Source organism: Rhinolophus sinicus, linkage group LG02 (genome assembly GCF_036562045.2).
Source record: "Rhinolophus sinicus isolate RSC01 linkage group LG02, ASM3656204v1, whole genome shotgun sequence".
NCBI lineage: Eukaryota > Metazoa > Chordata > Mammalia > Chiroptera > Rhinolophidae > Rhinolophus > Rhinolophus sinicus.
Genome location: NC_133752.1, coordinates 146949203 through 146972282, shown reverse-complemented (window position 1 = coordinate 146972282; position 23080 = coordinate 146949203). Strand labels below are relative to the sequence as shown.

Genomic DNA, 23080 nt, shown 5'->3' with positions numbered 1-23080 from the left:
CTGTATTTTGTCTACTCCCGCCGTATCTGCCCCCAGCCCCTGCGGATGGCCGCACTGTATTGGGTGGGGGGAGGCACAAGTCTCCTTTGTTAACCCCCAGGGAAACAGTTTCTGAAGAAGGCCATTCAAGCAAGTGGGGATTCACCTGGGATATTACTGGGCCCCCCTCCCGTCGGAGGGATGGGCCTGGGCACGGCTGGAGTATTTCTCTCGGCCTACAGGGATGTGACCGAATGTGTTGTTGGCGAGATTTCAGGGTGTTAGGGTTCGTGGTTGACGGTTAACAGTCCCATCCTGAAATGTCCTTATATAATCTTTTTATCAGTGAATTTAATGTCTCTTCCTGGCTAGGGTCCTGCAGGCCCCCAAGCCCTTCACCTCTAGCCTCCGCTTCATGAGACAGAAGGGTACAGAGAAAATATAGCAGCAGTGACTGGCCCTGGTTTTCCAGTTTTCTAGTCTGGCCAGGGGATAAACCCGGCCTCAAACGCCAGTCCCCTCCTTTCCTCCTTACTTTCGATTTTCTTTCCCTTCTTTCTCTTCCTCTCTGGCGCTCAAACAGAAGTACAAGAGGGGCCACCAGTGGCAACCCTCAGTCTCCTTGCAGGCCAAATTCCCTGTAGACATGGTTCTTAGTGCAGGAGAGCACTGCTGTGATTACCTGATACTAGCCAGGGCGGCTGAGAATAGAATCTGGCTCAAGGACTCTGCACACCCAGGGCTAAGGTTGGGCAGAGGCACTGAATCTGTGGGTCAGCATCTGGCAATACTCCCTGGAGCCAGGGCCCTCAGCATTCCCCTCTGAGCCCACTCTTTGGGCACCTCAAGCCTGCCCCTAACAGGCTTTGTCAGCCCTGCCATGGGCTGTATTTGCTTCGCCAGTTCCTAGCCAGGGAGAAATGGGCAGAGAAAACCCATTCTCTCCCTGGTCTGACAGTTGTGATCCCCACGAAGAATGAGACCTTGTTTGGAGAAGGTGGCCTTGTTAGGTCGGCTGTTGTGTTCCAAAACCAGGCTTGGTAGCTTTATACGCTTATTAAATACAGGCTTAAATGTACAGACTCAGATTTTTGCATGAATATATACAGACTGATATTTCCTTGGTGGTTAATTGTATATTACCATGCCTATATTTGCGTGAATACCATTTTATGTGCATGCGAAATTTTGTTAGCCCTCACTAGATGGGCATAGGCTCAAGGAGACTTTGGGTGCAACAAGAAAGCTCTGTGCGTGCTCTGCTGGAAATGTGTGCATGCTGGAATTGGAGTATGCGGGTTCCAGTAACCAACGGATGCTACAAAGGCTTTCTCAGACCTTATTGCCGTCGTCGTCGTCATAGTCGTCGCTGTCCAAGCAACTGGGCTGGGGGAAATACTGATCCCTTCTGCTTCCCTCCAAACTTCCCCAGCCCAGAGACTGTTTTAGCAGGGGAACCCAATTATGTTGAAAGTGAGTTCTGTGGGAAACTCGTGGGTGAGGTGGCCCTGGGAACAGTTGACTGGGCCCTGGTGCTTGAAGCCTTGCTAGGACAGTGAAGGGGATTAGAGTGGTTAATAAGGTGGCCTGTGGGCAGTGTTCTCGGGTGGCTGCCGGCTAGGATATTTGGAAAGGCCAGTGGAGAAGGTGCCAGAATGGGTAGGTGTGCAGTGAACATCTGTCCAGTGGCCGTGCTTACGGGGACTCAAGATTTGGCCTGCATTGTCTATAGGGCAGATTAGTGGCTCTCCAATTTCCCCAAATACCGACATCTGATTATCAATGGGACTTCGTTTTAATCCTGTCTGCTACCTAAGCCAGGAAGAAGGCTAACAGGGCAGTGCCAGAAGAGAAGCTGGGTCTGGCCGCCTGTGGGCCTGGAGCATTAAGTGTGGGAAGGGGCTGGGAAGCAACCAGCCTCTTTTCCTAGCCTTTCTCCCTTGTGGGGTCATGAAAAGACAGAGCAATGGGGCAAATATAAATATCTGTGAGGAAAAAAAACACAAAAGAAAGTAAGGACAGGAGAGGGGCTGGCAGGGTTTTCCTCCATTCCCTAGGCGATCAAGTTCCTCCCAAGACTTTCTTGTCCAGACATGCTGCGGGTGCCGAGGCATGCAGCTTTCTTCCACCTCTCCACTGGCACCAAGAGCAGCCTCAGGTTTTGGGGCCTGGGGCACCCTGGGGTGCTGGGCTGACATTACCCCCAAATTGTGCTCCTCCCCTGGCCTCTGGCCTCTGCGATGGTGCTGTAGCCGCCCCTGTTTATTGTGTCTGTGAGTTGTTTACTTGTTTTGTCTGCTGCCACCCTGCGTCAGAAACCCGCCAAACCAGCAAACTCAACGAGGAGAACAAAGTGCAGCGCTATCCCGAACTCCCTCCCCTTTCCGGCACCCTGCTCCCGCCATTACCTCTTCCCTCACTCTCCCTTTCTGAGGGGAGGAAGCAGAAATTGTCCTAAAATAAGGCAGCTGTTTATAGGGTCAGGGGAATTATGGGGACATCATAAAGCTCCAGTGTCCTGGTGGTGGAGAGACTTGGAGCCCTCCCCTTGCCTTCAGCTTTTCTTCCTTCCCCCTGGCAACTGCTTGGTTAAGGGGGCTATAGTCATGGAGAAAGTTGAGCCCTTCTCATCCCGCTCCCCACTCGTTTCTGCAGGAATTTTCCCTGAGACACAGTTTGTTGGATTTTAAATCAGGATAATGTTGGCGGATTCATAAAAGCAGATAAAGCATGTCGCTCTCCCTTCACCCTCCCTTTTCAGCCCCCCAAAATAGCAGTGAATTTAAGCAAATCCTACAAAATTAAATTGCCCCTTTGCTAAAGATCCTATAAATCTCCAATGCCTCCAGGTATAGAGTCAGAGAGGCCGCTGTTCGCCTCTAATTTTGCTCCTGGCTATCAAATCTAAAAGAGTATCATCGAAGTAAGTAATATTCTCATTTCTGAAATTAATTTCTCCCTCCCCATCTCTTTCCCTCTTTTCACCAGTGCAGATTAAATGGTTCTTTCAGATCTGCAAACAATAAAGGGTAAAATTATTTATAGGGAAATGAGGACTATGTTTCATTGTTGGCTTATTGTTCCAGAACATAATAACATTTTATTTTCAAGTGGGAGAACTTAGACCAGGGGAAGAAGAAGGGGAAAAGGAAAAACAAGTGAGAGGAGGCAGGGCACCAATACACAAAACTCCTGCTATATATAACTTTTATGACATTTACAATTTCCTCATGACAACTCACTGTGACGTCATAAATGCCGCGTTCTTGAATTTTACAATTCTCATAAACCTCCAAAATGGGTCTAAGCAGTACTTGCTCAGTATGGAAGGGTGTAAGAGAAGCCAGGAGGTTGGGGATCCTTTGGCCTCATTCTGGGGGCCAAAAATCTTCTGAACATTCTGGTTTTTCATTTTTCCTCCTGGATGAAGCAGGACCACTTGCTTTACCTCCCTGAAATGTCACTGGGGTCTGAGTTCTCTCCCCATTCCCAGTGGGGATGAGATACTGTGTCCAAGGGCTCTCTGCATACCCCCTCCTCAGCTGATAATCAGCTGCTTGGGATAGAAGTGGGAGGCCTGGGGGCCAAGTCAGAAATGATTTCTTCCAGAGGGAACCAACAGGGGCTCAGGGCTGTGTGTGATGGGGGACCTATTTTACTTTAAAAACCTTCAGCCAGAAAAGTGAATTGAGAAGCCAAACAAATGCCGGTGTGGGAGTTGGTGTCTGCTGATGGTAGTAGCATTAAGTGGAGTGGTAGTAAGGAAAGGTCAGGCAGCAATCTGGAAAGAGAGAGGGAGGAGAGAAAATATGATGTGAGTTAGCAAAGCCCTCCGTGTACCTTTCTTCTCTGTTTAATGGCAAATAAAACAAAAGCAGCTTGGGCAGCCTCTAAAACTCCTGGCTCGAAAGAGAAGTCGCCAGCCCAGGCCTCGGAGTGTTTGGGGCAGTTCTCAAGCGTTTGACATGCCCCATCTGGCCTCTTCCTCCTTCCCCCCCTCTTTGCAGACCCCCAACTTCATTCAGCTGGCCAGCCTGGGCCCTGTCCCCAGAATATCAGTACCCCCAAATGGATTCCATTTCCGGGTTGGATGTGTCAAATTTCACTTTTCTCCAAGTGTCTCCATGCCTGAACTTTGAAAGGAGAAGGAGCATTCTTTCGGGGAATGCAATGTGCGTATGGGGAGGTATGTGCTCAGACAACTTCCCCCACTATGAGAAACTGGGGGCTCCTAGGGTGAGCTATTCTTTAGTGTCCCCAAGCAGACCCACTTCCCTGCGTTCAGGTTCTCTGGCGGATTGAGAGACTCTGCAATCCTTTTTACTCCGAATTCTGTGGAGATCAAAGGAACATAAGTTCCTTTTTATGCACAAAACACTAATCATTTGGAGTAGGATTTATTCTTTTACTTTTTAAATAAAAAAATCTAATCATAAGCCAGTCGGGCCAACTGAGCAGTCACTCTAGAACAGCAAAGCCTTAACCAAACAGTGCGATTGTGAGGTAAGCTGAACAATTATTGAAACTCGGCTTTCTCTGCAAGAGGGATTTCAGCCCTCGCCCAGTGGCACAAAAGGGGCCGGTAGGGCAACCGCTCCTCTCGCGCTCTGGAAATCCAGAATTGGGGAGGGGGGTCGGGCAGCTGCAGTGGCTTCCAGGCAGTCCAGTGCCCAGACCGAGCCCTGAGTCCTACAGCTCTAATGTCCAGGTCCTTGAGCAGCCTCCGTAGGCTCCAAGCTGTAGTTGGTGGTGCCGGCAGCCAGGAATGGAGTGTGTGTATCTGTGCAAGGCTGGGTGGGTCGCAGACATCCGCGCAGAGTTGTGGGATCTGAGGAGAGAGAGAAGATCGGCAGAACACAAACTAAGCAGGACCTCTGGAAAAGATTGTCCCCAAATAAAAATTCCAGATCTTATCCCCTTCACTTCGGATACCCTTCCCCAAGAAATTAATATATTTCCCAGAGCAGAATGGAAAGCAAAGGCAAGCAAGGTGAGGCCTGCCCACGAACACCTTCCGGACCAAAGTCCAGTCCCACCCGCCCTCTCCCCAGTTCAGAGGTCCACAGGCCCCCAGCCCGTGGCCTGGAGCAGGGTAAGGCTGTAGTAGGAGTGCTTGACTCACCCTGGGAAACCCTCAAGTGCCCAGCCTCCAATGCGACCCTTATCCTTGGGGGCTCCAGGCCAGTGACTGCCTCCCACTCAGGCCTATGGCACGCCTGCAGTAAGTTCGCCTCCTATAATTAGCACTCATGAAAAGCATGTGTTTTGGATTGGGGGGGACTGGAGCTGTGAGTGGCAACTTTCCCCCTTTATTCTTGTTCTGTGTTTTTTGAATTCTGTTTTTGAATCCACTAATTACAGCTCCCAAAGCGAAAATCTGCTCTCGCCCGACAAACCCCTTCGGAATGCCTGATTCCGGAGGCGGAAGGGGCAGAGCGACTCTGAGACCTACTGGCCTGATAGGGGGTGTTCTCTGCTTCTCTAGGCTTGTTTTATAGAAACAAAGAACAAGTTCTCCCCCACCCTTCCCAGCACTTGTGCATATTTACAGAGCTCAACTGCAGTTTTAATAAAACATCTGTTCTTGCTTCTGTTGATGAGTTTCCATAATTGTTTTCAGACAAATTTAACAGGAAAATATAAGTATATTTAGAAAAACCCAAGTCCCAGCTTTCCCCCATAGACAGTCGTTCTTTTGCAAAAAAATAATAATAATAATAAAATTAACATGAAATGAGAAAAGGAAAATTTAATCCAATGGAGGGAAGATCGGGCTCATATGACCTGCTCTCCCCCCTTGGAGCGAATCCTTCCAGCAAATTTCAGCTGCATAATTAAATATCTAACTAAAAGAAGGAGGCTTCCTTCCTCAGGAACGGAAGGTGATGGAAGAGAGTGTGTTGGAAATTAATTTTGGGGGGAATTATTTGTGTTTCTGCTTCCTCTTCTGTCCCCCTTCCAGCATTTCTGTCTTTTTCCCCCAGCAGCTGGTTTCTGTTCATTATAAATCGGCGAGACCTTTCAGTCTCTGCCCTCTGTTTAGGGACGTAATAAAACACTTAACTTTCCGGGGCTGAGACTTACATTCTACTCCTCAAGTCGCCCACCCCCAGCGCCCACCGCCTTTAGGCACCAAAGGAGACTCTCCCCAACTTTGGGGCCCTTTTTCCCTCCAGACTTGGTTTAGGAGGGGCTCAAGGAAACCCAGGCATCCTTGCTGGGGTGCTGCAGCACATGTTTCCCCAGAAGCCCCTTCTTTCTTCCAAGGTCCTTCCTTCCCGCACCCGCCCATAAAAGAGATTTAAAAATACATAGAAAATCAACACTCATTGAAAGCGAAACCTCATTAAGACATCCTATCTTCCATCATTCAATTTGTTGTACATTGCAACAATTTAATATCTTGAAGGAAATATCACTGACATGATTTATCCCTCTAGCAATCTCTCTCTGAGATGAGGGGGGTGGAATTTACTCTTTCTTTGGCCTATTCTACGTGTTACACTACTACCCTTAGGGCAGAAATGAGGCTAGGAACTCTGAGAGTGGCTATTTGTGTCCAGGGGTGCACTGACTTGTTCCTTAGCTCAGCCCCCTGGGTCTCCCCGCCCCTAGTTCTTTCTCTCTCTCTCCCTCTTGCCCTCCAGGGGGCCTGGAGCCCCAGCCAGCTGTTGGAAACCTCTGTCCAGGCATGCCATGAATTTGAGGACAGCTGGATTCTAGAGCAGGAAGCAATTCACGCTGGTGTCTGTATTTGTGTACCTGCCATGTCACCCCAAAATGAGACAACTCATCTCAAAATTTCTTTCTTAATTTAAGAAACTTCCTCTACCCTTTCACCTTCATTTCCTTGAGGAAAAGAAAGTATGGTCCAAGAGGGGAGATCTTTGTAATTATAGGGGTCTTTCCCCTACCCTTCTAAATACAAACAAATTACCTTCCTTTCTGAAGGATTGGGACTGTATTTTTAAAACCCAACACAAATTGTCTGGCAGGAAGACTCTTCAATCCCTAACGAGGTTCATGTATTAACTAACATGTTGTCTCCACCAGCTCATACACACTGTCTGCTTTTGGGTTTGAAACTTTATTTTTCCCCCCTAGCGACACTCCAGGGAAACCTTAACGTTACAGAAGATGAATAAACGAGTTTTTTCCCAGCGTAGTCCCGTTTATGGCTTTATTGCTACCCATTGATTACTCCGCTTTGTTACACAGAAGGAAAAGATCATAAAATCCAGCGACATCCGGGTCCTTGTTATAGCCACCCCCCAAAAAAAAAATGATGAGGGAAAAATATGAGCTTCCACTGCTCCCTTCGCTTGCCCCACTGCCCCTTCTTTGTCAACTCAAAGCATGTTCAGCCTATGTTACCATATTAAATTAAGTTAGGATTAATCAGGAGAAAAACCCCATCTGCACACCTTCCGCTGCTTCAGTTCGCCCACTGCCGGCTTCCTCAGAAGCCTCGAACTCAGCTGCCTTTTCCTAACCTTCTCTTCTTTTTTCTCAGTCCCAAGATGGAAAGAAATGGGGGTGGGGGCTGCTGAGAGGCTGGGCCCCACCAGGTGTGAGTGGCCCTTGGGTGAGAGCTCCTTAGGAGCCCTTTGCTGGAATCTCCAAGCCCCAGAGCTCAGGTCCGGGGGCACCTCTCTTGGCAGAGCAGAGAGTCCGGAGGGGGCAGGGGGCTTCTGACCTGTGCACGGGCTTTAGCCTGCTAGACGCTAACTGTCTATCAGAGCCCCACTAGCCTTCTCTTTCTGGCTGGATCTTATGTGAATTATCCCACCAGCCCTCGCTGGCTCCAAATCATAAATTCTCACCAACATAAACAGGAGTTGATGTGTCTAGAAAGACTCTCCGAGTTCTTTCTTCTTCCTTTCTTTCTTCCTTTTTCTCTCTCCCACCTTTTACTTCTTTCTCTCCCTTTTCTATTGTATTTTTATATATTCTCCCTTTTAGGGAAAAATGCTGCAAGAGTTTCCCCAAAAAGGGGGTCCTGAGGAGGAGGCAGAGAGGGGCTAGGAGGAACAGCAAAGCAGATGCCTGGCCCCTTTGCCCACCTCAGCTCTGCCAATCTACCTTGAAGTCTCACCCTTACTCCTTGATGCCCCTACATTCCCCCTTGCTCCCCACATTCCCCCTACATTTAAGACTCTCAGCCACACACTCCTTCCTCTGAGCATCATGTTTTCTGCAATTTCTTCCTACTTTTGATTTTTTTTTTTAAATTGGGGGAAAATATACTGATTTGGTGATGAGGACTCACTTCATGGAGTGTCAAACCAGGATTTCCTGTAGGATTTCTGGGGATCCCCCCTGAGCTGTAAGGGAGCTCCTCCCATTGAGAAATCAGGATGTAATTTTAGAAGGGGGCAGATATAAAAGATGAAATCAGATTGAAAATACAGGGATTTCTCCAGCTCTGGCTCTGGCCACTGCACAGCAAAGTTAGCTGGGGCTGAGGGATTTCCTTGGAGTGCAGCTCTCCTTCCCTGGGCCCCAAGGCCCTGCTCACGGACATTCACCCTTCCTTCACCTCCAAATCAGTTCCCTTACGTATATATATTTTAAAGAAATCCAAGTCTTACTTTCAAAGCACACACTTAGTCTCAACTAGGGAATCAACAGAAGCAGAAGCGATTTTTTTCCCCCTTCTTGACATCTGGCTTGCGATTGGCTGGAAGGGGGTCAGCTGACTTTGTCATTTTGTCTGTCCTGGATTGGAGCCGTCCCTATAACCATCTAGTTCCGAGTACAAACTGGAGACAGAAATAAATATTAAAGAAATCATAGCCCGACCAGGTAAAGGCAAAGGGATGAATTCCTACTTCACTAACCCTTCCTTATCCTGCCACCTCGCCGGGGGCCAGGACGTCCTCCCCAACGTCGCCCTCAATTCCACCGCCTATGATCCAGTGAGGCATTTCTCGACCTATGGAGCGGCTGTTGCCCAGAACCGGATCTACTCGACTCCCTTTTATTCGCCACAGGAGAATGTCGTGTTCAGTTCCAGCCGGGGGCCGTATGACTATGGATCTAATTCCTTTTACCAGGAGAAAGACATGCTCTCAAACTGCAGACAAAACACCTTAGGACATAACACACAGACCTCAATCGCTCAGGATTTTAGTTCTGAGCAGGGCAGGACTGCGCCCCAGGACCAGAAAGCCAGTATCCAGATTTACCCCTGGATGCAGCGAATGAATTCGCACAGTGGTGAGTTTTACAGCTCCAAGATATAAATTAAATAAACTGAACTGGCTTTATGACCGGCTTCCCTAGAAGAACGGGCGGAGAGAGTTTTTTATGGCCCCATAAAAACAATCACGCTCGTCTCCTCGCCGACGCCGAGACAGGGCCCCCTCTTCTGCCCCCTCTGCTCGCCTCCCGCTTGCTCGCAGGGGCCTGGCCCCCTCGGCCCCTGACGGATTGGAGGGCTCCAAGACGAGCCGAGGGGGCAGGAACAGGGCAGGGGATGAGGGGAGGGGACAGGGGGTAGGGGAACCCCCAAAGTCGAGTCAGGCTGAGGAGAAGGGAGGGGGAGAGGAGGGGGCAGAGAAGTGGGGAGAAGTTTCCAAGAAGCTAAGGTGCTTGGGGAGGTGGGAAAGCCCAGTCGTTGAGGAATGGGGCCCTCATCCCCAGTGTTTGGGATTTTTCAAAAACCAGCTTTTAGACTTAGAGCTTTACTGCCTGGTTCTTGGCCCCCCTCCCCCCCCATACACACACACCATTCTTTGGGACACACACCTACCAACCTATGGGGGAAACTGAACCAAGTTGGGATCCTGGCTGTACCCCCAGTGGGGGTGGGGCAGGGCAAAGGGGAGAAGGCTGGAGCTCGAGGGGGCCCTGAGCTGCTGGCCAAGTTGGGAGGGTCAGGACTTTGCTAGACTAAATCGTCTGCGGAGGAAGCCTTGCTGATTGTTTTTAGTGTGTTTTGTGCCTGGATCTCTAGGGGTCGGCTATGGAGCAGACCGGAGGCGCGGTCGCCAGATCTACTCGCGGTACCAGACCCTGGAACTGGAGAAGGAATTTCACTTCAACCGCTACCTAACGCGGCGCCGGCGTATCGAGATCGCCAACGCGCTCTGCCTGACCGAGCGACAGATCAAAATCTGGTTCCAGAACCGCCGGATGAAGTGGAAAAAGGAATCTAATCTCACGTCTACGCTCTCAGGGGGCGGCGGAGGGGCCGCAGCCGACAGCCTGGGCGGAAAAGAAGAAAAACGGGAAGAGACAGAAGAGGAGAAGCAGAAAGAGTGACCAGGACTGTCCCTGCCACCCCTCTCTCTCCTTCTCCCTCGCTCCCCCAACTCCCTCCTAATCACACACTCTGTATTTATCACTGGCACAATTGGTGTGTTTTGACTCCCTAAGACAAAATTAGGGAGTCAGATATGGACCTGAAATTCAACTCTGGACCCCCCACCCCTCACCGCACAAACTCTCTCACCACGCGTCTCCTCCTCCTTGCTCCCTCGCTAGCTCGTTCTCGGCTTATCTGCAGGCCCTTTCCCCCCCGCCCAGGCCTTGGGGGCTCCGTCCCTGAACCTCGCTTCACAGTCCACAGATCTTTCTGCAAAGGAGGACTTGGCCTCCCACCTCCTCTGTGCCCCCTACCCCTGCCCCCGCGCAGAGAGCCGGCTCCCGGGCCCGGGGCCTCTGCTCCGGGGCCTCAGGGCCCGGCCTGGCTGCCGGGGAGGGCGGGAGGCCCAAGGAGGGCGCGTCGTGGCCCCACAGCAACCCCCAGGGCCTCCCCGCAGCCCCTGCCCGGCCCCTCTGCCCCAGCAAATGCCCAGCCCAGGCGAATTGTATTTAAAGAATCCTGGGGGTCATTATGGCATATTACAAACTGTGACCGTTTCTGTGTGAATATTTTTAGCTGTATTTGTGGTCTCTGTATTTATATTTATGTTTAGCACCGTCCGTGTTCCAATCCCATCTTAAAAAGGAAAAAAAGAGGGAAAATTACAAAAAGAGAAAAAAAGTGAATGACGTTTGTTTAGCCAGTAGGAGAAAAAAAATAAATTCTAAAAAAATCCCCTCGTGTTACCCTCCTGTATAAATCCGACCTCTGGATCCGTTCTCGCATATTTAATAAAACTGATATTATTTTTAAAAGTTTATATCGGGATTTCTGTTAATTCGCTCGCCTGCCGGCCTCGGGGTGAAAGTTGGAGCAGGCTCCCAGTGCTCCGCGTCTACTCGCCGCCTGCAAGCCCCCAGCCTCTGCACTAGCCTTTCCCGAAGCCAGGCGCCAGCCCTGGTCTCCTCTTCTGGTGATCTCGCTGGGGGGCTGGGAGGCCTCTGTGGGCTCCCTACACGGAACAACATACTCACCCCGTAAAAAAGGTCGCATGGGATTTCGATAGGGGTGGAGAGGGAGCCCGGGTTAGTCACATTGGTCTCCAGCCCCACACAGGCCTTTCTTCCTGCCTGTGATACCCTGGGGTCCTTGTCTTCTGAACCCTGAGCCCCCAAAGCCAGAAAAGCAGCATTATCCAGGCACCAGGGACACCCCCGCCCACTCCCCGAGTGAGGAGGGAGCGCCCTGTAAGCAGCCCCCCGCCTGCGCCAGGCCGACTGTTGCGAAACGTGGCTGAGGCATAGAGAGAAGGGGAAAGAGAGGACCGCAGGATTTGAGCCCTTCGCCAGGGATTGAGCGATTCAAGGACATCTCGAAAAAGAAAGCCTGGAAACTGAGCTTTCGCCTGCTCTGGGACTCCTGACGTGGCTGGGACAAAATTCCTTCTTCCTTACAGCCTCAGCCCCAGTCTGGTTCTTCACTCTTTCTTCTCCCCTCAAACTCAGCGGGTGAGGAGTGCAACCAGGCCCTAACCGTTCCCCAGCTCAGGCCTTCTCTCCCTAAGCCCAGCCAGAGAAACCTGAGTGGACCTAGGGGTGAGGTAGTGAGGGGGTCTCCCGGAGGGAAAAAATCTGCCAGAGTTTTCCAGACGTTCCAGATCCCTGCCAGCGCCCCCTCCAGCGCCTCCACTTGCGGGGGGCGGGGTGGGGGTGGGGGTGGCGGGAGGGGGGCTTCTCCTGGCAGGGGCGGAGATTTCCTGGGGAAAGGCAGGCAGGAAAGAATATGACTTGGGGCTAGGGGAGAGGGGTCGGAAAGGGCCGAATGGCGGCAAAGCCCCTGGCCACGGGCTGTGAAGGTAGCCCAGACGCCTGCCCTGCCCACCCCCATCCCTTCACCCCCAGCCAGGTCCTTTCTGAGCTTTCAAATAGCTCAGAAATTGCTATCTGGTGGACCTTGTGGATCCAAGTCCCTGGAGAGCCTGGTCCAGAGGCCTTTTCCCCATAGGGCACAAAAGGGGCCTTTTCCTCTGCCCTACTCATAAAACATTTGTGGAGACTTGAATCTTACTTCTCCATTCCCTCAATTAACATCTATTTTCTATCCAAAATATCTGGCATAGGTACCACTTGAGGGTCATACACAGGGAGGCAGAGCAGTCCTTCAGGCTATTGTGTCTGGTTACACACACACACATACACACACACACACACACAATTGAAAATTGCCTAGTTGCCACTCTGGGGTCTCTGGCATGGTGAGGAGGTCTACTCAACTCTTCTGGCTCCTCACCTCCAGGCTCATCCCAGAGTCCTCAGCACTCAGCCTCATTACCCCCACACCCCACCCCATCTAGTTCTGCCCACCCAGGACCATTTCTGTCTACCTTTCCAGAGGCTTGGTTCACTTTTCATGCTGACAAGCACCTCCTTGGCAGTAGGAGGGCCTTGGGATCCCCAAGGAGAGGGACCTCCACATTTGGTTTAGAGAACCTGAGATAAGCCCCTCAGATGTCCAACCTGGACAGGTACCCCTTACCTAAATCCCCATTCCTCAGCTATTTTTGAAGATAGGAAGGCCATTGGGGTGGAGAGGATGGAGCTATCTATTACAAAAAAACCTTCAGTTCATCCCAAATGAGGCCCCATCTTTCCTTAAAATTAAAAACAATGTAAAAGGCCATTTCAGAGGTTTGTTGCAGCAACAACCAGCTTCTCTACAGGCTAGAAAACCCAGCGGCCTGGAAGGCAAGCCGGCGTGCCAGACTGCAATTCCTTTAAGTAGGCACCAGGTGTCGCTGTGGGCTCGTTGTCCCGGCTACCCCCCAATTCCAAGAACCATTTTTTTTTCTCCCCCTTCTCTCTTTCTCTCTCACTCCCTCTCCCCCTTGGTTGGGCTTTGCCAACATATCAAGATGCGTTTCGCCGGCTTCCATCACTAACCTCCCGGAGGTCATCAAGCCAAATTTATGAGTGGCCGCTCGAGTCACGTGACTCTATTTAAGGCTCCCTTATTTGGGAAGAGCGCATAGGATAAAGAAAGAGATATCTCCACCTATAAATTGTGCACTTTGGAGAACAAAAAACCCCTCAACTTCAAAGAGTCACAAATCACCCTTAATCAAAAAGGGTGCAGAAATTTTTTTGGGCCCTCCCCGCCATGAGCTCCTACGTAGCCAATTCATTCTATAAGCAGAGCCCCAATATCCCTGCCTATAACATGCAAACTTGTGGGAACTATGGATCGGCCTCAGAGGTGCAGGCATCCAGGTACTGCTACGGCGGATTGGACTTAAGCATCACTTTCCCACCGCCTGCGCCTTCCAACTCTCTCCACGGGGTAGACATGGCTGCCAACCCCCGGGCTCACCCCGACCGCCCCGCCTGCAGCGCCGCGGCCGCTCCGGGACACGCTCTGGGCAGAGATGAAGCGGCTCCTCTGAACCCCGGGATGTACAGTCAGAAGGCGGCTCGCCCAGCGCTGGAGGAGCGAGCTAAGAGCAGTGGGGAGATCAAAGAGGAGCAGGCGCAGACAGGGCAGCCTGCCGGACTGAGCCAGCCACCGGCCCCGCCACAGATTTACCCGTGGATGACCAAACTGCACATGAGCCACGGTAAACTTTAGGACTTCATTTTGCGCGCTCGGGTCCGCCTGGGTTTTATAGGCCATGCGGGGCAAATAAAGAAAAAAAACCTGAGGCCATAAATTTTACGATCCAGGCATCAATGGCTCGTAAAACTGTCCACTAAAAGGCTTAGAGGCTGTGTGCGCCCAAATTTACGACGACATAATTGGATCATAGGAACAAAACGTGTATAAAAGGCAATATTCAATTTTTGGGGGAGAGGGAGGGAGTTAAAAAAATAGAGGGATCTAAAGGGTGAGGAGCGCGGGGCTCCAGAGCGGGGATCCCCCCGCGGCTCCCTCCCTCCCCTGTGGAGCCGGCTCGGCCGGCGCTCGCCGCTCCGGAGGATTCCAGCGACTCGGGAGGGGCGGGAGGGGGGTCCCCGGTGCTCGGATCTCGAGGGTGCTTATTGTTCGGTCCGAGCCTGGGTCTCTCTCTCCCCCCACCCCTTAGCCCCTCCGGCTGTTGAGTGAAGGCTGCGGAGGAAAGTTTCCTGCCTGGGCGGAGGCGCCTCTCCCGGGGCTGGGCTGGGCTGGGCCGGGCCCGCCTGCGGCCCGCCGGGCCTGTCTCGTCCTGCTTGCCTCCTCTCCCTCCCGCCGCGGGTGGGGGCCTGGGGCTGGGCTGGGGACGCTGGGGCGCTGTACGCTATTCACCCCTTCCTGGCTTGGGGGGTTTATATTCCAGAGACCGACGGCAAGCGGTCCCGAACCAGTTACACGCGCTACCAGACTCTGGAACTGGAAAAAGAATTCCACTTTAACCGCTACCTCACTCGCCGCAGGCGCATAGAGATCGCCAACAACTTGTGTCTCAACGAGAGACAGATCAAGATCTGGTTCCAGAACCGCAGGATGAAGTGGAAGAAAGATTCCAAAATGAAAAGCAAAGAGGCTCTTTAGAGGCAGCGGGGAGGCCCGCCGAAAGCACCCCGAGCCCGCTTTGCTCCCCGCGCCTTTCCTTTTCGGGTTTCCTCTCTATATATTTTGGGGCAAGGGCGGTGGCTGGAGCACCGGCTCCCGGGCCTCACAGACAAAAGCGCTTTCCCTTGGCATTCTGCATCCCCATCGACCCCAGGTTCCCACGGGGCTGCCCGCGCTGTCTGGACTCCCCACAGTTCTGCTCAGCACCGGGACCCAGGGCAAGCTCCACAGGGGTTCCCCTGGGGCTGTGGCTTACGGGTTGGCACTGACCGAACCCGGCCTGGGCCGCCTCTCAGGCTTCCAGCCCCAGCGTGGCCCGCTTGAGTTAAGGTGGGCCCTTCAGGCGCCGCAGGCCCCGCGCCCCGACCCTCCGGCCTCGCCCTCTTCTTTGTTCCGGGTTTAGGCTGGCCAGGCCGGAGAGAGAGGGGTTGTGCCTGGGGGAGTCGGGCGCCAGACTGGGGAGGGGGGTGGCTTCAGTGTAGCGACTAAACTCTAGATGTTCATTTTATAATAATTTGCATATGAAAAGGGGGAGATGACTGAAAGTCCGCTAGGGCCCCCTTGGTTGACCTACGCTCTCCAAACCTTCTCCCCCAACCCCAAAGCCTGAGAACTTCTCCAGCCTACACCCTCTGCATGCCCTCTCAGGCCCGTAGCCTCAGACCACTAGCTAGCTCAACTATTTGGATTCCCTACCCCAGGGACACCAGCAAGCGGTTCTGGAGGCTCCTGGCTGCCCAGTAGTCCCTGCCATGACTTTCTGTGCCATCCTGCCCCGTCACTATTGTACAACTATTTATTGACTCCAGGTCTTTCCTGAAACTATATTTTGTCATATCAAATAAAGACAAAGAGAGAACAGGACTAAAGATGCAGCAGATCCTCTTTGTTTGGGGCATGTATTGGGGCAAAATTGTCTAAATGGTCTGTGGAGTGTAGGGAGGTGGCCCACAGCCTTTAAACTTCGTCTTTAAAGGAATTTTTAGGAGCTTCTGGGGATATTGAGACAAGGGAGGTGAAACTGAGCTCCTATCCTGATCCCTGGCTTCAAGAAGGGCCTCTGGGGCACCCAGAGTGGAGGGCACCCAGGCCACCTGTACTGGCCTGTCCCCTGCTGTGGCTATCCAAGGCATGCAGGCCTCTGCACCCCATTCGCACCTTGGCTGAGTGGATTCGAGGCCTCTAGACTGGCAGCGACCCTCACTGCATGCCAGAACTAATCTGTCACCGCACTGCTCAGATTCAGGCCCTTTTTGGTCTCTTAAGACCCAGGACTAAGTGGTCCATGAGGGGTATCACTGGACATAGAGGGAGAACTGAGCCCTCAGCCTAAGGGCCCATTTGGACTCAGAAGGATCCTCAGAAAGAGTTGATACTGCTGGGGGAGTTGGAGGAGGTGTGGCTCAGCTTTCTCAGATACTGGGGAAGAGGGAATAGGGAGGGCAATATGACTGGCAGGAAGGGTTCAGACTGTATCCCCCACCTTCTAGGGCACAGGGTTATGCAGGACAAATAGCTGGGAAAGAAGCCACATAGACCAGTGCCTGAGTGGTGTCTGTTTGCTATCATTTATCTCAGTCTCTGGGATTTTGTGTGGGGGGAGTGGGCTAAAGAGAAGGGGAAAAGACAGATAATTCAGGTGGTGCCTGAGGCTGGCCTAGGCCCAGGCTCTGCTCTGCTCTGCTTGACTCTTGGGATGGAATGGGGGAGGAAGTACTTTTAGGAGAAACAAATGTGGGAAGGGTCCATAAAACTTTACAGCATTTCCTCTCCTGCCTCCCACAATGGGGTGATTTCCTGGAGCCAAGCCTAGGCCCCCCACTCTGGGACAGAGGTGGGGTGGGGAGAGGTACAGGAGCTGGGCAAGAAGGCTGCTCCAGCAGCCCAGAGGGAAAGAGAGCAGAGAGGCTCTGGGGAGGAGCAAGGGAAATATTTATGATTATTAATTCGGATGCTCCTTGGATTTATTATAAGGGCTGACCTCCGCATCCTACTGCCTAAGCTACCTGTCTGTCATTTTTTAAAAGACCCAAGAACCTTTCCTTACCCCATGCCTAGCACGTAGGAGGTCTCACCAAATATTTATTGAACTGCACCCATTGCTGCACCCTTCTTCTTCACCCTTACTCAGTCCAGGTTAGGGCACCCGTAATGTTTCTCCTCCACTAGCACACAGTGTAGTCCACCCAGCCCAGCACCAACTTATCTCCTCTCAATCTCCCCCTCTCTCTCTCAAATAAAATGTGTAATTTTCTTCAGGGAGTTATTTTAATTTTTTCTCCATGCTGAGTAAAACTATTGGACGAGCGGTGAAGCGTGGAGAAGTACTGGCGTCTCCAATGGGTAACAGTTAACTAAGAAAGAGGCCGTGGCACCCGCCATCACCCGCCCCAGCCTCCCTGGCTGCCGAGGCCCTGCACTTCCTCCCCATGGGACGCACCGCCCCAGGGAGAGAACCAAGGGCTTTGCCAGGGTGAGGGCAATGTTGCTCAGACCCGCTGGGCAGGGCATATCAGCCCTACCCTGCACTGACGGCCTCCTCCCCACAGGGTTTGGGCCTCTCTTTCCCTAGAGGAGCTGGAGGACTGACTCAAGTTGGCCAGGCTTGGGTAGACGCAGCCATGCCTGCCTGTTTTCCCCCTTTCCTGTCACAGTCTGCAGGTCTGCGCCCAGCCAGCCTCTGCTCCAGCGGCATCAGCAGCCACAACCTAGCCAGAGGCCTCGGACCTGCTCCCCTGCACTGGGAGTGGGTACAACCCAGACCCTTGCTTTCTCCCTGAGCAGAGGCTTCTACTTTGGAATCTAGGTCATTCCCCCACTAGCCAGCCTCCTGGAACAAGCTCCAAGTACCAGGGTTTGGCAATTGCTCTGGGGGAATTAGTGGAGGGGCTTCTGGGTTCCAAACAGAGACCATGGAGCCTGCCTCTCCACTTTGCCCTGAAACCCACCCCCTCTGGCAGTGAGAAAGAAGGGGAAGAAACGTGACTTACCTTCCCGGGGGAGTGGGAAGAGGGGGACACAGCCCACTCTGAGCAATTAGAGGAGAGAGGAGGAAAAAAAAATAGGAGGAAAAAAATATCAACACGACCTCGAAGGCGACAGGTCCTTATGGAAATAAGTAAGTAAATAAATAAGGATCCACCCTCTCCCCCCTCCCCACCCTGCAAGGGGGGTGTGGGGGTGGGGCAAAGGAGCAGCACAAGGGCTTTTTAGTGTAACTGAGCATTAGAGAAATACGCACTGCTTCTATGTGAATTTAGGAGTTTGAAACTTTTGGAGGTTATTTATGTGAATGGCCTGAAGGCAAGCCCGTGAGTGGCTCTTGGGGGACCACGTGATGTCATTAAACCAAGTTTTATGGTGTAGGGAGAGCTGACAAACCCACAATATATTTACATCATATATAATCTTAACTGTCCAGCCACGCAGCTGCTGGTGAGGTTTAATGCTAGGACAGAGGGCCTGGCAGTTAGAGGGGATTACGGCGCTGGGGATGATGGTGAGAGGTTACATCTTTGAAAATGAATCCCAGGCGAACGCTGTAAGTTAATTTTCTCTCTCTGACCCTTTCTCCCATTTACCTAATCTTCCCCCTCCATGAGAGAAGGCAGTTCCCACTCATTAAGGGGAGGGGAAGAAGGCCTTCCCAGGCATCCCCAGGCTGGGGTGGGAGAAGAGAAAAAGCCGCTGGGAGGTAAGAGGATGGGGGAGCTTGTCTCCCCAGACCAGCCCTCCCTCCCTGCTCCTTATTCCCTCCAGCAACTGGGATAAAGAAAAGCCTGGGTTCTTTAGAGCTCCATGACCCTTTCTCCCTCCTCAGTTAGGAAGAAAGACAGTGGTAAACACATGGGTGTTTGGTGTTTGGAGGAGTGTGTAAACTCTAGGCGCAAGTGCAAAGTGCCTCTGGGACCCCCTGATCCAGGGAGGGGCCAGTGGCCCAGAGCCCAGGCAGGGTGGGCAGCTGGGGAGGGAGACAGAGAAGGAGGGCTTTGAGACTTCTGAGCCCACAGATTGCTACCTAAAATGGCAGAAGCATCTTGAAGGTGGCCAATTGAACCCCAGACATCCCAAAGCATCCTCTCCCTCCTCACCACCAGGCCTGGGTGGGCAGCTGTCCCAACCTCTCTGGGACCAGTGTGATTTCATGCCTCTTCCCCCAGCTGTTGGGGCCTTTCCTGGCATCCCTAACCCTTTCCTGAGGTAAAATTAGGCCATGGAGGCCTAGAGGTTCCTGCTGTGAGTGGAGTGTAAGTGGGTGGGAGGATGGAGGCAACAGTCCTTCCTAGGCTGGCCAGGAAAGCACCCCAGCCCTAAGGAGACAGTGTCTTCTGGGATGGAGCCATCAGGGCCCAATGTGGGCATGGTGCCCTGGGACCAATCTCAGGCTGGGGCTCCCTTCAGGTTTCTAGGAAGGAGCAGCAGAGGCATCAGGCAAGGGAGGCACGTGTCCTCCACACCTGTGAGTGAATACCCTTCGGTGTGTCACCCAGATCTAAGCCAGGAAAGCGACAATGTATGAACTCAGGCTCCTCCAAGGGGACAGGCCAGAATCTCCAGGGAAGAAAGACAGGGTAGAAGGCGGGCCCATGAAGGGCAACTTTGGAAAGTGGAAGGGAGCGGAGGGCGCGAGCCAGGTCTGCACCTTCGGGGAGGCGGGGGGGGGGGGGGGGGGATGGGGGGGTGTCGGGAAGGAGTGCAGCCTTGGGGCGCGAGGGGTTCTGGGCACCCGCTTTGTGAAGAGGTGCGTTTGGGGAATGCGGCGAGTACGCTGTTAAGCTTGCCCCCGCCGCCCAGAATACTGAAGAAGAAGCAGGGATCAAGCAGAGACGGAGAACCCAGGCAGACTCTGTGAGGGTGAAAGGGGACAGAGACCCAAAGACACCGGCGTCTGAGCCGGAACCCCAGTCCTCGCTCTAGCTGTCTATTGCCTGAGTGAGGAGCGCGGGCGCCGGGCGGGAATACTCCCCCGACGCCTTCCTTCTTGGCCTCACTCCCTCGCCAAGACTCGACTTCCTCATTTTTCCTCCCCACTCTTTTATTTCCCGGGGAAGACTCAGGATCCCAGAGGATTCTCCCCAGCAGACCATCTGAAAAGTTAACTCTCAGGTTCTCCCTTCCTCATTATCATCCCTCCTCGACTCTGTCTTCTCCACCAGTTTGTGATTTTTGAAAGGTTTCTGAAAACTTTCCATCCAAGCAGCAGAGAAATGGAGTTTCCCTCGGTCACGAACGACTCTTCCTTCCCTCCGACCTCCCCAAGGACTTAGGGAGCGAGTCTAAGAGCGAGTCTAAATTCTTTAACTAAGAATTTAGCCAGAGCCGAAGACCCCACACCCAGGCAAGACTCGCAGGCCTCCCTGACTCCTGGCCAAATCTCAGTCCCATTCCCTTCCGCTTCTTGTAGAGGGGTGTATGCGTGTGCTTCTGTTTTACAGATTTACACCGCGTCTCTTGGGGGTGGGGGGCGGTGCTTCTGACTTCTTAGTCCCCTTTTCTTTTTCCTAAGAAATTCCATTTAAATATCACCTTCTTTTCCTCCCCCTAGTAATAATAGATCGTCCTTCTTTTCAAATAATTTACATCAGCTAGTTTTTTACTGTTTTGTAGGTCAAATACAAATGGAAGTAGGACGAATACAAACGGGGCCTAAGGTTCTTGGTTTTCCCACCTCTCCCCGCCCCCAAGTCCGAATTGTGGGGGGGCGGTGTCTCTGGAGCGAGGGATGGGCGGTCAATGAGGTGCCAAGGTGCCCTAGCCAACCCGGAAAGCTTTACATTCTGTTCCTAAGTCTTTAACCCTAGAAGAGGTCAAACAACCAATCAGGAATGTGTTAAGCAGGGTCACATGCCCCCCACCAACCAATCAGCCAAAAAGTACTTAGTCTGCCTCGCCCTACCCCTCCAACTCCTTTTCCTCGCTCTCTCTCCCCACCACCCTCTTTAGCTCCTGGGTCTGTCTTATCTCAGATGGGAAGGGGGTGAATGAGGCTGAAAATATTCTAGTCCCCTCCTTCTGTCCCGGAACCAGCTCTGAGGAGTCTTTGGCTTGTGTTATATAGTTCTAACAAAGTTGTACCTCGAAGTCAATCTCAATTATACCGGGATCTGAAGTTGTCAGGGTGTCCTCTGGATTGCTCCCATTTTGGCCTGTGCAATCATACCCAATTCTCTGGGCTTTATAGATGTGGACTCTAGAGTAGGCTGTGCAGCAAGTGTGGTATGAACTCCAACCCTGAATTCAAATGCGGACTGTGATTATTCCCTGTACAAGTACTCACCTTGTACAAGTTTTCATTCTCTTCTGATCTTCTTGGAGACAGGTGGAATGATTAGAAGAGACTTCTTTTGATTTGTGGTTTTGGAAATGCTTCAGGAACCATTAGCTTTATCAAACTGCCCCTGGCATGGTTGGGGGGAAGGGAGCAAAAGTGGAGACTTTTTGAAAGTTGTGTTTGGTACCTGTAGCTTTTGAATAACTTTGAGCTAGTTGAATGAAGGATTCTGGGAAGGGGAGTAAGCACAGAACACCAGGACTCCCCATATTAAACAGTGGACGCATTTGCTTGAGTCCCTTTCGTTTCCATTCCTTTAACAAGATATAAATAACAATAGACTACATGATAATCCTGTGTCTTGGTCAATTGCTATCAAAGGACACGGCCACTGAGGTGTTGATTTTGGTGTTTATGTTTACGTGGGTGTGTGTATGACAGAAGTGTTTGTGTTTCCTGAACATATTTGGGCTGGCCCCTGAGCCAGTCCACTCATGGAGTGGGTCCAGATGCAGGCATTTCTCCCCTCACTGTCCCCCCACCCGCCCAAGTCTTCAGGGCTTTGTTCTATGGTTAATTTTCTGGATAAGCTCCCCTCTCCTCCCCTTCTCCTTCTGATTTCCTGCCCTCTTTGAGCTGACTGAGGGGTAGGAGTTCTGATGGGCTTGTGCCACCCAGACCTCTAAGCCCTCTTCTGGGGGTGCCAAGGGTGTAGGGCTGCGAGGGGTAGCCTAGTTTGAGTTGAGCTTTGTCAGCATCCTCCTGCTTGTTTGCCTTCTGGGTAGGGCTGATTTAGGCCCGGTGGGAAGGATTGACTGTGCAGCCAGAGGGAGGGCAGCTCTTCTCAGAAACCATCAAGCCCCCACTTCCCAAATCACCTTCAATCACACTGCTCCATTGACCTCTTTCATGAGTTAGAATGAAAGCACATATACTTATTTTCCCCTGCTAGATAGTATGATAGTCTTGTCCGAGACCAAACCTCACCTCCAGTGGATTTCTCACACTGGAGTTTCCAGATTCCATGAAGTTGGAAAAAGAAAGATAGGAGGGATTGGCAGTCTAAGCAGGCACTGAGAAGAGAGAGTTTATTGCCTCAATCCCTCCTAATATCCATGCAAACTTTATCTGTCTCTTTGACTCTCCTTCTCTGTGTTAATTGCTGTGGGCTGAGTTTCTGATTTGAAACAGCATCGTCCTGGGCTTCAATTCCATGTTTTACTGAGGAGACAAACACCACTCTGAGCCTCCTTCTCAGTGGGACTGGAGACCCTAAAGCCCTTCGAGGTGGAGAAGGGAGAGAATCAGGACCCTAAGCTAAGGCTTTTGGGATTACAGATTCAATTTAAGGAAGAAACTAGGCTGCTAGAGGGCCAAGAAAATCATACCCCCTTTTATTGTGCCCTTGTAACCCAGAATGTTGTGTCTGTTCTGATAATATCTCCTTCATGGCTTTGATGGGGCCCCAGAAGCCCAAGGAGTCTGGACTGAGGAACTGGGATGGTCGAGATTTCTTGGTCCTTGAATCCTACAGAACAGTGGTGTCCATCTCTCACTCCCGTTCCTAAGGCTCACTGAGGGGCAAAAGAGAACCGAGACACCCAGGAGGAATCACCTCCTGGGAGGGCGGGGGTGAAATTTAGGACTTGGGAAAGTTGCACTAGGTAATCCAGCACCTTGTTCAGCCTCCGATGACCAGGCCTTAAAAGCTACATAAGAGATTGAATAAAAGGCTCTAGGCATGCTGGGAAGCCAGTTCAGGGGTTGGGGGAGGCTACTTCTCTATACCTGACAGAAGTACAGAGAAAGATCTAACATGTATGGGCTAGGTGGAATGTGTGGGCTCAGTTCTCTAGAATCCTTCACTACTGCACATGCCACAGCTTTCAGAGAGGTAGAGTAGGCTGAGTTCTGCCCTAAAAAGATCCCTACTTCTCCCAGCCCTCCGGGCCCCAAATACCACACCTGAACATGCAGAA

General features: G+C 51.9%; 3 protein-coding genes across 7 annotated transcripts in view; all 3 read left to right on the top strand.

The window, feature by feature from the left end:
- HOXC6 (homeobox C6) overlaps positions 1 to 11108 on the top strand; it is a 39883-nt gene extending 28775 nt beyond the window's left edge. For 3 of the 5 annotated variants that reach the window (XM_074325606.1, XM_019724416.2, XM_074325605.1), the window contains exons 2-3: positions 8853 to 9198; positions 9938 to 11108. In XM_074325606.1, the coding sequence (XP_074181707.1) occupies positions 9045 to 9198; positions 9938 to 10245 (462 nt within the window). In that variant the 5' untranslated portion in view covers positions 8853 to 9044 and the 3' untranslated portion in view covers positions 10246 to 11108. Of the gene's footprint in view, positions 1 to 3; positions 9199 to 9937 lie in introns of those variants that run through there. The other 2 variants (XM_019724417.2, XM_019724415.2) reach the window with 2 other exon arrangements.
- Positions 1 to 23080, top strand: part of HOXC4 (homeobox C4) — a 37824-nt gene that overhangs the window by 2220 nt on the left and 12524 nt on the right. The window lies entirely within an intron of this gene.
- HOXC5 (homeobox C5) lies at positions 13371 to 15762 on the top strand. The gene is made up of 2 exons (XM_019724368.2): positions 13371 to 13898; positions 14595 to 15762. The coding sequence occupies exons 1-2, from the start codon at positions 13445 to 13447 to the stop codon at positions 14807 to 14809; spliced, it is 669 nt and encodes a 222-aa protein (XP_019579927.1). The 5' UTR covers positions 13371 to 13444; the 3' UTR covers positions 14810 to 15762.

Coding starts and splice junctions, on each gene's coding strand:
- HOXC5 (XM_019724368.2), top strand. CDS start 13,445: ATGAGCTCCTACGTAGCCAATTCATTCTATAAGCAGAGCCCCAATATC. Junction 13,899..14,594: donor CAAACTGCACATGAGCCACG/GTAAACTTTAGG, acceptor TTTATATTCCAG/AGACCGACGGCAAGCGGTCC.